Below are 15,020 nucleotides of genomic sequence, written 5' to 3'. Positions count from 1 at the left end.
TTCACTTCCATCTGTAACCTGGATACCCTGGAAGTTAAGCTTAGTTTTGGTCAGTTTTTTTTTTTTTTTTTTCTTTTTTTCCTTCCCAGGAACTGAAGGTGAGTTGAGCATTGTGACATGGACTTACACTCCGGAGAATATAGAGGCTTCCCTTGTTCAGTGACTCTTGTGTTCTGGTAATGTTAAAGACATTTGAGTTGTGTCATCCCTAAACCTCATGTTATTCCAGCAGCGATGGGCATGATTATCCCCATTTTTCAGATGAGGAGACTGAGGACTGGGGATGGAAGGTTAAATCATTTATTCAAACTCATGCAGGTAAAAATGCAAATTCATTGTCAGAGTCGGGTGGGTGCTATGGCCAGGGGAGGAAGGGTAGGCACCCATTAGCAGGCAGACCACCCCTCTCCTTACCGACGCCTCCTTCGTGTTGGTCTCCTCTGATGCTGACTTGGCCACCTTCTGGATGATGGGAGCGATGTTGGTGGGGCCGTAGAGCTGGAGTTTGGGAAGGCAGCTCTGATAGGCTTCCACAACTCCTTGAATCCCTGAGGTAAAATTGGCAAAGATCAATAGCTAATAGTCTTCTAAATATGTTTAAATTCAAACACACACACACGAAGTATTAACTTTCCTCAAAGAGTCCTTATCAACAGCACATTTATGTTCTTAAGATAAAAAAGAAAACATCACATCTGGGCTGGTGTTTCTGCCTCCATTCCACTAAAATCATTCTCTTTATGCATTTTAGTTATTTTTGAAATTGGCTTGGGAAGAATTTGTTAATGAATGATTGTGTTTCCTACAGAATACAAACAACCTTTTTTATGACAAAGAGAATAGTCTAGACCCAGTTAAAAAAAATGGCAGTTACAAACCTATGTATTCCCAAAACTTTTCTACACTTTTAAAAATAAGGGATTCATGTTGGGGATATTTTGCAACCCTATAGCTTAAAACTCAGAGAGAAATCTTTTAGTCAGAACTCATCCTCTTAAAAGGTTCACGTCAAAAGCAATCATTTTTACTGGTGAAGAAACTGAGGCTCAGAGAGGTTTGTTGCAGACTCAGGATTCACATAGGTGTGTCTGGCTGTAAGGGCCATGCTCAAGGCTTTAACACTTCTCTACTTTTCGCACCACCCTGTTGACTCTAGTACACCCGTCCCAGGTCACCTATGTGAATAATGTGTACATACAGCCGTCTCTCCAGAGGCTAAAGTCTTTGTGGGCAGGAATTGCACCTTCCTCTCTCATAAGCTCAAGGCATGTCAGGCACATAGTAGCTGCTCCCCAAACATGTGATGGATGAGGAAAATGACTGTTACTGTTTTCTGTTGGGGACTGTAATACAGACAAGTGACGCTCATCACCATGGGCACCCCCCATTTAAGGGGGCTTCCATCCAAACATCATGACAGGTGGGCTTTGTTTGTGCAGCTTCTCCCAGCCTGAGTCTTGACTGCACACTGAAGGTTCTAACATGATCCCACGGTGACACAGTCCCATTACCAGTGATTTTTGTTCAAAGGGTCCTCTCCATGCCTGTGCCTGTGTTCCTAAAGCCCTCTCTACCCTAAAACAGCACACTGGTCCTTCAGGCCAGAGAGACTCACACAGTCCCACCTATGATTGTTTTCTGTCCATATCTTTCTAACCAGCTTTTGGGCATCTTGGATGTAGCTGTATTCTGTTTTACTTTATACACACATATGTAACAAAATGTGTATGAAAATGACTGGAAGTGTTCCATTCTCTTTAGTCTGCCATTCTAAAGACAGATACCAAATCAATATACACAGCCTGGTTTTGAAGTTAAGTGAATTTTTGCTTAAGATAAGCAAGTTTGAATTCGCTTTCAAAGGTACCAGGCAGATAAATTCTAAGATGTGAAACAGGTTAACATGGGATATGTCCTTCACTCTGCTTTGATGGAAAATCACTCTTACAGTTGAAGAGCAGGCATGGTTCCAGATGAGGGAAGCCTAAATTGTAATAAACTTGGCATGAAGGATGATGAAAGGGAATAAGAGCTGAGTGGAGATCTGGTCTCAGAGGTTGTTCTGTGCAGACTTGGGGATACTGATGTCATGTTCTTGGACAGTTAGTGCCAGATTTGTGAAAGAAACTGCAGAAAGCTTGACACCCCCCACAGGATCTGAATTAACTATGTTCTGGGTTCCTCCTTGACAGGAAGGAGGAGAGACATGAACATTTCCACTAGCCCACTGTAAAAATGTCTTACCATTTTCATAGCAACAGATGTGATTGGCTCTATTTATCATTTAGAAACCAGGAAAAATGATTCTAGGATACAATTTATCATCATAGTCATCATCATTATTTTGTGGAATGTGTTGGAGAATCTCCAGCTGGAAATAACAGAATAGGGATCAAAGTCTTTAAGGAGCTCTTTCTGGCACAAAACCACTGAAATGACTCCATTACCACTATGGTAAGATTGTCATATGATGTCCATACTTTCCCCTCTTCTTATTACTACATAGGAAGTTGTAAAAAATAAATACTTGATGACAACTTGGAAAACAGAAAGGGGGTTATCTTATCACTGCCCATCAGGTGACCCTTCCCTCAAGTTTTTTTTTTTTTTTTTTTTTTGGCCAGAGGAATCCAGAATTGGGATTGATATTCTTGCTGTAAGCTCAAGACCTCTTCTGCATTCTGTCTTTTCCAGCTCTTATACCTCTGCTCTCTTGTTATTTGGGTCTAGGGAGCCTAATTCTCTGCTGTGGACAATCATCACTGACGTACTGCATCAGGAGAGAGAAACTAAGATGGGAAAAAGGGGAAGGGAAGGGCTGTGGGACCCCAGCTTCCTTTCACATCGTGATTTACCTGCACATTCCGGGTTGTCTTCATTAAAGTTGATGGCGAAGTCATGAGAGACCTGGACACCAATTAAAATTTACAAAAGGAAGACAGGAGAATGACAACATTAATCCAGTCAGGAGGCACTGGGGTTAGAGTCTGCAAACAGACGCTCATTACATTCATTTTGTGTCAAGCAGCAGGAACCATTTTAAGCCTTTACAGAATCTCTCTGAGATGGAGGGTGGATTCTAAGTTCCCTGTGGAGTTGAGGTGACAGGGAGATTTTCTAGAATCAGATAAATGCTGGCAGGGGAGGAAGAATAAGGTATATGAAAAAAAATACAAGGAAAGATTTCAGAAAAATGTTAACTCCAAATAGCTTCAAGAGAGAAGTGGCCTCAGAACAGTGGCTAGATTTGGCTGAGTTCTATTTGGACCAAGTGATTAAAAAATGATAACTCAATAACCCAAGCTGTCTGCTCGAGATGGCTATGCTTACGAAGGCTCCAGCTAAGCTGTTGACATTTACGACTCATTCTAACATAATATATAGAACTGCTGGGCAGGAGGATTTTCACATACATACAGGCAAAAATAGACTCTAGCTTTTGGAAAAGTAATAAAGTAACATAATTTGGAAACTTCCAATACAGATTCCTCTACCTGGTGGGACCTATGTACAATACAAGGTCAAATAGTATGTGGCTTATTTTTTTCCTTCTAAAACTTGATAAAATAAGAGGTGTGTCTTGGCATCTAGACATTTTTATTGGGTCACATGGAATTTTATTGAGGTTTCCATTTCAAAGGCTATTTCCCAAAGCACTGACTCTCTGGGGCCAAGAAAATAGGTCATTGTGGTAAAAATCCCTTTTTTCCCAGTGGGGGTCAGAGCTGATGCTGTTGGTGCCTTAGCCACATTCCCTTGCCCTTGGCTCTCCCAGGCAACTCAATCAACTGTCAGTTATCTTACCTGGTTTATTTACCTTAAGTTTTTCTTGGGCTTCCAGAGCTGGCATGACTTACCCAGGTGACAGGCAAAAAGTGTTGGGGAATTAATGTCCCCTGAGAGTAATGTCCCTGGAGAGTAGCTCTTCAACATGGGCTGACAGGAGGCTGTGAATCAGTATCCCAGCTCTCTAATCCCTTGGGGTCTGTGTGTACCCTGCACTGTCTCCCAGGATTTGGCTTTGGCTGTCCATGCTGGTAATGACTTGTTAGTAAACCCTATGTTGACTTCTTCCCATTTGCCCTCTCTCTACTGAGGCTTTCTCCACCTCTCAAATAAACTGCTTGGATCCTAATCCTTGCTGCAAGGTCCCTGGAGACTGCAAACTAAGACGGAGGTGATTGTGACTCAGTTTCAATGCAAACTGAGATTTTGTCCTGAAGAAATAAGTCATGGTAACCTTATAAATTCTCTGGGGGCACCTGAGTTGCTAAGACCATCAGGGCCTGTCTGGAGCAGAGGGGAGATGAGGCATGGAGATGAGGCATGGAAAAGGGATGTCTGAATGGCTTTGGGGGAATAGAGTGAGGATGCATGAGGGATGCCTGGTAGGGTGGCAGGAAGAAGTTAGCTGTCAGGCAGAGTGGATCAGGAGGGGAATCAGGACTTTAGCTAACAGCTAGAAGAAGTTGCTTTAGGAGGGGGACCAGGCAGATGTCAGGGATGAGGACAGGAAGGCCTGGAGCCAGGTATGCCGCACACCTCTATCCTTAGCCCCACTGGGCCAAGGTGACCTAGGGGGATTGGGGAATATGCTTACACATCTCAGGACAGCTGGACTGGTGGTTGTCCAGGTTCAATTCCAGGCTAGAGGCTTAGCAGTTCTATGAGGAAGGTGGGCACCCACCTGCCTACATCCTGGAACTGATACCCCATCTGAAGGTGACTGCATATCCTGAGATCTGGTTAATTCTTTTATGTATGATCTTTTAATTTTAGTATTTCCATGTCTTTCAGTTTTTCCAGAGAAGCCAGAAATCTGACATTTTCATGTAATTGTCTAATTCTTAAAAAAAAAAAAAAGTCTCAGAATATATTTGTGGCCTGATTAACACCTATAAGCCAACAGTTGACAACACTTGATCTATATTCTTCCCCCATCATGTGCTCCATTTCCAACAAATGCTTCCGGAATTCTGCAGCATGGCCAGCAGGGAAAACAGTGTGGGCCACAGGCAAACAAGCAGGAGGACAGGTCATGGAGACAGGCTACTCCATCACTGCTCACTCCAGCAGGAAAAGGAAGGTGGATTCCTTTTTTCATGAAAAGGCCTTCAGTCTGACTGCTGTGGGGTGGGAGCAAAAGTTGGCATCTGCCTCCTGAAGTGCAGCTCAGATTGGTCAGTAAAAGAGAAATTGATAAGTGGGCAGTATTGCTTGTATTTATCTGGGATCTCAGAGGCCTCCTGAAGAACAGGGAGCCCTGCTACTCCCCAAGATTCTCCCACCCGGGCCATCTGGTATACCATGGGAGAGTGCCTCAGCCCCACTGCAGCACAAATCTCTCCATATACAGTCTTTGCCTTCTTTGTGTCATGAGAAATTGGCATCAAGGTCAAATAGGATTCCAGTGTTTTTACAGTAGCTTTTCAGCTCCAAATTCTCTGAACCCAAGTAGCTCTTTCTGTGTATCTCTGTGTATCTCCCACACAAGACTGGCACTTAGGAACTTGGGATGAGGGAGTCTGTAGACTTCACTGTCATGGACTTTCACTGTCAGAATGGTCAATAGGGTCTTTCTCCAGGGGAGATCTGAATAGATGGGCTCTGAGCCATTGAAGATCAACTTCCAAGTGTTTCCACAGTGTCTGACTTGTCTATATGAAGCTAAACAATGGAAGTTTTCATTTGGAATTGACTCTGAGACAGCCCATCGAGAATCCCAGGAGAATGGGTGACATCTATACACCAGCTCAAGGAGCTAACCTCACTGGTTGTGAAGATCACTTCTGACTATGGGCCTTTACATGATTATATTAAAGGTTGAAAGTGTGAGACTCCTGTGAGGGAAACCCATGCCATCCTTTGTTTATAGTAAAACACCCACTCACCGTGTACTCTGGGGGTATCCTGGCACCGAACCCAAAGGCTGGGAACATTTTGTCACTGAAATTAAAAAAGAAGTTGCTGCATTTTTTCATCTAATGAGAAAGAAAAACATAAACCTGCATTGCCTCCCTAGAACAGGTCATTATGCCAAATGCTAACTCATGCTTTTTGATTACCTGTGGTAACAGGGGACAGCAATAGAGTGGAAAACTGAAATAAAGAAACAATCCCCAAAGCTCATCACTTTACTGCTTTCCTATGCTATAGGTGAGAAGTGAGAAGGAGAAGAATGAACATTGACTGGCACTACAATACCAGATATGATGCTAGGCCATGTCTATACTTAATTAATTTTCATACAACATTTGAAGGTTCACTTACTTTTTATTTCTATTTTACTGATGAATAAACTGAGCCTCAAAAAGTCTAAGAAAGTGAACTAAGGTGTTTACCAGCAAGCACTGTTTAATTCCAAAGCCTATGAATTTTCTATTATACCATCAAAACTTAATGATTATGTACAGTATTAAATGTGGTTTCCTCTTGTGCTTTCTGTAACTGGGCCCCTGATCAGACCATAAACAAGACACTTCTTAAGTGAATTTTGTGCTGTCACGGGATTGTTGCAGTGGACTTCAGGAATATTGCTCTTTGAAGAGGGCATGTCCTTCTCAGGACACCTACTTTTTATTTGCTCTCCCATTAAAGACTCAATTGAGATTTGTTCTTGGAACAATTCCTCCGTTTCTCAATTCTTGCAGAGTCAGTCAAAGAGAAGAGGAAATTCAGATAAGGGCTCACTGTCCCTGGAATGTCTCTGGAAGCAAAAGGGGAGCCCCAGGCCGAGAAGTCAAAGGATCAAAGCCAAACTGTCACCTATCACCATCTACTGATTTAGATGAGGTCACTGGTAGCCAAAGATGGCTTTGATAGACCTTCACCAAAATACACCCAATTTGACCAAATTTGGGGCAGGGGTTGGGAGATTCAGGGAAATCAGAATTCTTTGAAATCAGAGGCTAAATTTGTCAGAAAATTACCAGTTCCCCCTTTCCCTCTCTGTTATGTAGATATGGACTTTGCTTATATCCACTCCAGTACTCTTGCCTGGAAAATTCCATGGATGGAGGAGCCTGGTAGGCTGCAGTCCATGGGGTCACTAAGAGTTGGACACGACTGAGCGACTTCACTTTGACTTTTCACTTTCATACATTGGAGAAGGAAATGGCAACCCACTCCAGTGTTCTTGCCTGGAGAATCCCAGGGATGGGCGAGCCTGGTGGGCTGCTGTCTATGGGGTCGCACGGAGTTGGATACGACTGAAGCGACTTGGCAGCAGCAGCAGCAGGTATTAGGGTATTAATGATGATAAACAGAAAATCATAAAAGCTTATAAAGGATTAGACACAGGTCTGAAATACTTCTGGGCCTTGGAAATATTGAAATGCTTTGTTTCAGAGATTCTTTCTTAGCTAGGATAAGGGTGAGGAATGTCAGGGAGTTTTTAGAGGTACTTTCTAGTTAAGTCTGGAAGAAAGCTGTTCTGGGTGGAGGATGGGTCCAGCTTCTTCCAACTCAGATGGTTCAGAAGTCAAAGCAGAGAAAATTAGGAAGCTCCACACCTTTTATTTTCTTTGATGAGTTTAAGAGAGGTGAGATCTAGTATTCTGTTTCTAATCAGCAAACCAGTGTTTCAGATTTTATACCTTCAAGCCACCCTTGGGGATTTGAAGTTTACTGAGCACGAGACACTGTTACACAATTGAGTTTCAACAGCAGGAAGGTAGGGAAAATGTCTCACCTACAAGGGGAATAATTAATGAGTCATGAGGGTGTCAATTCTCTGAAGTTAACCACCACACAGGCTCTAATAAGCATATAAAGGAAAAAATAATCAAGCCTAAGAACAATAGATTTAAACATTCACTCTTGCTGATTAAAAATAAAACTAGACAGAGAAAGGGAAGACAAGTTGAGCACACAGGCAAGTGAAGGCTTGCCAACACATCAGAGAACTTAAAATGAGACCTACCAGCACTTATAAAGGGGCCATTTAGAAACTACTGAGAAGACTGGTAGAACCTCCCAATCTGGAAAATTCAAGGCAGATTGAATTTTCTGAAGGCACTATTTCTTACTATTGGAATAAAATAGTATAAAATATGATCAAAGAGCCCAGTGTTTTCAGTGGCAATGAGCTTGCTGTCGTGAACTTAGGAAAAGACCTTGGTCAGATGATCTGCCAATGGGAGATGCATTTTTATCTTCCCAGGTAAGGTAGAGGGGGCTAAAGCAAGAGATGAATTAAAGGAGAGACTGTGTCCATAAGGAAGTGGAGATGAATTCAGTAAAATCGCATTTTAGAACAGCTAGACATTAAATAAAGGCTGTTCTCTAAAGTGGTGGTCTTAAAGTTGGGTTATGTGGAGGTGCAAAGCCCTTCTATAGATATAAGAGCATAGCCTCTTTGCTTTTAAAGGAAATCAATATTCAGCTCCTTTACGTCTCCATGTAGTCTTTGCTGAAATTGATCTGGGAACGTCTGTGATTGAAGTACCTGCTCCTCATTCACACCTCCCCTCTCCCAGTTACCCTCTGCTCACCCATGCAGAATCTCAGCCGCCGTGTGCACTGCTCCCCTTTGTGGAAGCTCCAAGCAGAATACAAAGGGACATTTCCTGATGAGAATGACTTGCTAGCAAACAAATCCTTTCATGAGTCAGGTAGTTGCCAGTTTTTGCTTAAAAGAACTGTTGGAAGTGCTGATGTCAGATGGTAGACCATTAAAAATATCTTTTGATGATAGATATGTAATTTTTTATATAAAACTTTGAATTGAGAGAACTTCATAACACTGCTAGGCAAACTCCATTACCATGGACTTATAAAAACAAGCTTTCTTAGTATTTACATTGATAAAACAAAAAATTGAATTAGAACTGATGCTGGACTTTTCCATTCTGGTCAGAGGGGGCAGTTACCCACAGATATGTAAACTAACTGGGGAGTATCTGTTTCATTAAGATTAAAAAAAGATTTTTATAGGCAATAATCAGTTATTGAAATTTCCCAAATATTTGTGATCAAGTAGGCAACAATAATGATTATAATAAAAACTAAACCAGAAGATATTTTTAAATGCTTCAGATCTTTTCATTAGATTTGAAATTTAGAAATAGGAAATTTTAGAAATTGGAAATTTAACAATTTATATTCATATTTTAATTAAAGATATAGTGATCGATTAAGGAATTTCAAATCAAATTTTAAAGATACATTGGGATGAAATTCTATGGGAGAAGGGAATGAAAATATGACTTCATGAAAAAGAAGTAACAGAATTCTCAACTCAAGCTGATGAACTTGTTCACGCAGTTTTTAAATGGATGATGGTAGGTATCCAGTGGCGTTTAGTTCTGCTGGATGCATTCAGTAGAGTTATGTAAGAGTTTTATTTTTAAATGTCCATATTTACATTACGTTAGAATTTTCATTCTTTGTCACTATTTAAACTCATGATGGAAAATGTTAGATTTCAATATAATAGGGTATGAAGGTTATATGTTTAAACATTCTTTTTAGGGGTATGTGAGCCAAAAATTGTACAGGTCATTGGTCCAAAATGACTTTTAGGTCTGACACTATAGTTCTTTTCCCTTTTGTGTCAGTTGATGTTTTAAATATAAGTAAAGAGTATAAGCCTCTATCACTTAATAAGCCTCTATTATTTATTAAGAATGTACAAAAGGCAGAACTTTTATATCTAATTCTTACAACTACTCTGCAGGGGAAGTTAGCTGAATCTTTCATTTGCTGTCAAGGAAACAAGGCCCAAGGAGTTTAACCTCAGGATGTGCACCAGACTAATTAAATCTGGGGATCAGGCCCAGGCACCAGACTGTTTTAGGACTGCAGATGGTGACTGCAGCCATGAAATTAAAAGACGCTTACTCCTTGGAAGAAAAGTTATGATGAATCTAGATAGCATATTGAAAAGCAGAGACATTACTTTGCCAATGAAGGTTAGTCTAGTCAAGGCTATGGTTTTTCCAGTGGTTATGTATGGATATGAGAGTTGGACTGTGAAGAAAGCTGAGCACTGAAGAATTGATGCTTTTGAACTGTGGTGTTGGAGAAGACTCTTGAGAGTCCCTTGTACCCCAAGGAGATCCAACCAGTCCATTCTGAAGGAGATCAGCCCTGGGATTTCTTTGGAAGGAATGATGCTAAAGCTGAAACTCCAGTACTTTGGCCACCTCATGTGACGAGTTGACTCATTGGAAAAGACTCTGATGCTGGGAGGGATTGGGGGCAGGAGGAGAAAGGGACAGAGGACGAGATGGCTGGATGGCATCACTGACTCGATGGACGTGAGTCTGGGTGAACTCCGGGAGTTGGTGATGGACAGGGAGGCCTGGTGTGCTGTGATTCATGGGGTTGCAAAGAGTCAGACATGACTGAACTGAACTGAATGGTTCCAAAGGGGAGCCAAGAGAACAATGGATTGGTGTCTGTAGAGTGATAAAGACAGCACTGTGATGTGACTTTTGACTTCTAGCCCAATCCTCTGCATTCCAGCCTGTTTCATTTCTAACTGTACCTCATAGCACCCTACACAGCAGTCTTTGGAAGAGACGCTTGTCAGAGACTCACATCTCTGCCGAGCCCTAGGAATGGATGCCACCCTGGCCTTGAGCAGCCTAAAGAGACCACGTTGTCTGTAGGAGCTGGGGGAGGGCTACAACCGACTGGGAAAAGATGAGCTCGTTTGGGAGGCACACACTTGGGGAGTTGGAGGAGACGGAAGGTAGGGGTCTCTCTTTCAGAAACACAGAGAAAACGGGCTAGCAGAGCTGCCTGCCAGGCTTAGGACCTGAGCCTCCCCTCAAGGCAGCCCTGAGAACTCTGAGCTTCACGCGTCTCTCAAGCTGTTCAGCTTCATGGATCAGTTCGTCATGACCCGTGAGCAGTGAATGTACAAGGCAGGAAGAGAACTCTTAGCTGTCAGAGGCTGAGCGGAATTTCAAGGTTCCTGGGGGTTAAATGCCTCTGGGTCGCTGCAGGTGGGCAAAGGGAGCCTTCTGTCAGTTTTTACTCAACTGTTTCTTTTTGAGCAGCAACCTCACTGACTTTGATGCAAAAATAAATTAATTCCAAAGCCCCTACTTACAATGTCCTGACTGTCTATTGTCTTTCCACCCACACAGAGAAGTGAGGGAAACTTGTCAGTTTTCATGAAGTGATTAGTGTGCCGATTTCAATGCTGAGGTGCTTTCTTTACATGAAAAATAAGAATGCTCCAGTGAGTTGAAGAAATCTGATTTTCTTGGCCAGTTGGGACCAACAGCTTTGGTATTTTCCTTTAAAAATTTTTTAAAAATTAATTTATTTTCATTGGAGGATAATTACAATATTTTGATGGTTTTTGTCACATATAACATGAATCAGTTTTTTAAAAGAATCCTCTGAGATGATTCTTTATGTAACCCGAAGGTGATCTCTCTTACTTTTATCTGTACTTTTGAGGAAATACAAAAATCCTCTGCAGGCTTTGTCTGGCTCATATTATAAAGGGATAATAGCTCCAAAAGGTGTGCGGGTCCCTCTGACTGTCTTATCTGCATTTCGAGTTTGAGGTAATCAGGAAACAGAAGTTCTGTAGCCTGTCCAATAAATCTGCTGCAGAAACACAGCAAGGGCTCTGGGTGTTGGCATCTTAATTTCTGGCCAAGCCATTAATTTGCTCTTTGGAATTCATTACTAGGCTGCCTTGTGCCTGCAGAGTCAGTCAAAGCCAACTTTACTGACTCAACTAAGTGTCTATTGTGTTGTATTAAGTGCTTTGACCTACTTTATTTTATGAGCATTTCAATATTTAAAAGTTATTAAGAATCCTGAAGAAGTTCTCACTTTTCTTCTCTTAAATGGACACATTATGACACAAGCTAACATTGTGTGTGTGTTTGGGGGGGAGTGGAGAGAGAGAGAGAAAGAAAGGAGGAAATTACTGTGGTGGTATCTTGGGGGATATTTGGAGGCGTTTCTAACAGTGGGAATTGCAATCTGTCTGTTTTTTCCCTCTCGGTAGAAATCTCCATTATGACTTGAGCCTCTCTAAGAATCCTTCCTGAATTGGGGCCTGAAGAAATCAAGAGCTGGGATTCAAGTTGCCTTCACGGACAATATTTCAAGGTTAAGTACCAGTATCATTTGAACAAGGTAATTTAAAATGCTATTGCTGCTCTCTGTTTCAAACATGGAGGGGAAGTGTTGGCAAGGGCCTCATGTTTAGCACTATCTGATTTGACTGCATCTGTGCATTCATCCCCAACTAGCATCATACACATCTGAGTTATTGGTGATGACCAATCTGAATCCAGAGACTCGCCAGTGGGAAGGACACTCATGCACCTTCTGGTCATAGGTTGTGTCACTCCCTAAGCGCCTGGGTATCAGGTTTTTAATATGGTTTTCACCAATTATGAGACTAGAAAGAACAGAAATCAGGCCATTTCATGAAATCTCTCTGAAATTGGAGGACAGAGTCACTTTATTTTCCTGGTCAATTAGTTACTGCTTGGGCTTCCCTGGTGGCTCAGCTGGGAAAGAATCTGCCTGCAATGTGGGAGACCTAGGTTCAATTCCTGGGTTGGGAAGATCCCCTGGAAAAGGGAAAGGCTACCCAACTCCAGTATTCTGGCCTGTAGAATTCTATGGACTGTATAGTCCATAGGGTCGCAAATAGTCAGACATGACTGAGCAACTTTCAAGTCACTTATTATCACAAGTTGCTTATTACCAACTAGTCCTGATTTACAATCACATCAGGCTGTCAACTGAGATTTACCCACAATATATTTACCCTGGTTCTATTTCAAAGAACCTTCTTAATCAAACATGTGAACAACTTCACCTCAATCTAGAAATACTGGAAAGGCAAAATAAATTCAGTTCAATGTAGTTTATGTAAATCACTTCTTACAAGGAATTCTCTTGGTGGGCAAGGTCAATGTTTGCCATCAAGTAAAAATAAGTATAATACTGATTTGATCTCAAAATTGTGTTTTCTATACAGACATACAAACACATATAAACACTGTCATGGGCACATGCACACCCTCTGCTGAAGTTACCAATAGCTCTTGAGACCAGTGAAATCCCATGATTATGAGCTTATGCTGTGGAAGGAGCTGGCTCTGGGTTTAAATCCTGCCCTTGGCTGTAGGTCAGGGCACACACTACTTCATCTCCCTGCACAGTTTTCCTCTTCTGTTAAACAACACCCATGACAGAAGGGTTAGTATGAGGATCAGAAAGAATAGTGCCCAATTAACCCGTGCTTCTCAAATCTCAAATTGCACACGAATCATCTTGGAATCATGTTACAATGCAGATGCTGATTTAGATGTTCAAGTGGAGCTTGATGTTCTGCGACATTATGCTGCTAGTCAATGCAACCAACTTTGCAAGTTTCTGTATGTAGTAAGGCACATAATGAAACTTCACAAAAGAGAAACCAAAATCTCTATCCAGTGGTCCTGCCAGCCAAGTAAGAGAAGAAAGGATTTTTTGGTGGCCAATGTGAGCTTGGCATGAATTCAGTTCCTCTAGAGGTGAAGAGGATAACACATTTAGAGCTAGGCTTTATTTTGTCCCCTCATGAGTCTCAGCATAACTTCATTTCCATTATTCTGCCCAGGATCAGCTAGGGGCCACAAGAACCACCAGAGATGGGAAGTCTCATACCTGTCATAGTCTTGGCAAATCTCTCCCACTGCCACCAAGGCCTTCAGGTACTCATTGGGCTGGTAGGGGTGAATGTAGTGCAGGGAACAGCTGTTCCTGGGGTCCCCGTTGGAGGCCGTGAAATCTATAGCTACCTGGAAGAGAAGATAGGAGAGTGGGTGGATTTAAAGTGAACATATTTCATTTAACCTTGACAGCGATGCAGCCTGAGGGAGGGGGAAAATGGTATGTTACACATCCTGCTGACAATCAGAGTTAGAGAAGAAATTCATTAGCTTTAAAAACTAGTTGTTCAAATGTTGGAGAGGATGTGGTGAGAAGGGCACTCTCCTATACTCTTGGTGGGAATGTAAATTGGTGCAGCCAATATGGAAAACAGTATGGAGGTTCTTATGGAAGTTCCTCAGAACACCAAAAATAGAGTTACCATGTGATCTAGCAATCCTCCTCCTGAGCATATATCCAGACAAAACTCTATTTCAAAAAGATACATGCACCCTCTATGTTCATAACAGTGGTATTCACAATAGCTAAGACAGGGAATCGACCTAAATGTCCATCCACAGATAAAAGGATAAAGAAGATGTGGTACATATATACAGGGGAATAATAATCAGCCATAAAAAGAATGAAATAATGCATTTGCAGCAACATGGACGCAACTAGAGATTATCATACTAAGCAAAAAGTAAGTCAGAAAGAGAAAGACAAATATGATATCACTTATATGTGAAATCTAAAATATGACCAGATGAGCTTATGTACAAACAGAAACATACTCAGAGACATGGAGAACAGACTTGTGGTTACCAAGGAGGAGAGGGTGTGGGGGAAGGATGGAGTGGGAGTTTGGGGTGAGCAGCTGTAAACTAAAGGAAGTCAACCCTGAATGTTCACTCGAAGGACTGATGCTGAAGCTCCAATACTGATGTGAAGAGCCAACTCATTGGAAAAGACACTGATGATGGGGAAGATTGAGGGCAGGAGAAGGGGGCTACAGAGAATGAGACGGTTGGATGGCATCACTGACTCAATGGACATGAGTTTGAGCAACCTCCGGGAGATAGTGAAGGACAGGGAAGTCTGGTGGGCTAGAGTCTGTGGGGTTGTAAAGAGTCGGACACAACTTGATGACTCAATAACAAAAAGCTGTAAACTATTATAATAGACTGGATAAGCAGCAAGGTCCCACTGTATATTGCCGGGAGCCGGCATATTGCATATTGAGTGCATATTGCATATTGAGTGCAGCACTTTCCACAGCATCATCTTTCAGGATCTGGAGTAGCTCAACTGGAATTCTATCACTGCCGGTAGCCAGCGTGAGGTACTCCGCCCGTGACAAAGGTCATGAGGAAGGAGGCTCGGCACACGAAAAGGCGGGA

General features: G+C 42.0%; 1 protein-coding gene across 3 annotated transcripts in view; it reads right to left on the bottom strand.

The window, feature by feature from the left end:
- Positions 1-15,020, bottom strand: part of CPNE4 (copine 4) — a 681,945-nt gene that overhangs the window by 12,491 nt on the left and 654,434 nt on the right. For all 3 annotated transcript variants that reach the window (XM_027546045.1, XM_027546065.1, XM_027546054.1), the window contains exons 11-14: positions 13,636-13,769; positions 5,892-5,946; positions 2,856-2,907; positions 415-548 (exon numbers count right to left, since the gene is read on the bottom strand). In XM_027546045.1, coding sequence (XP_027401846.1) covers positions 415-548; positions 2,856-2,907; positions 5,892-5,946; positions 13,636-13,769 — 375 coding nt within the window. The remainder of the gene's footprint in view (positions 1-414; positions 549-2,855; positions 2,908-5,891; positions 5,947-13,635; positions 13,770-15,020) is intronic.

Source organism: Bos indicus x Bos taurus, chromosome 1 (assembly GCF_003369695.1).
Source record: "Bos indicus x Bos taurus breed Angus x Brahman F1 hybrid chromosome 1, Bos_hybrid_MaternalHap_v2.0, whole genome shotgun sequence".
Classification (NCBI taxonomy): domain Eukaryota; kingdom Metazoa; phylum Chordata; class Mammalia; order Artiodactyla; family Bovidae; genus Bos; species Bos indicus x Bos taurus.
This window is presented reverse-complemented; position numbering and strand designations above follow the sequence as displayed.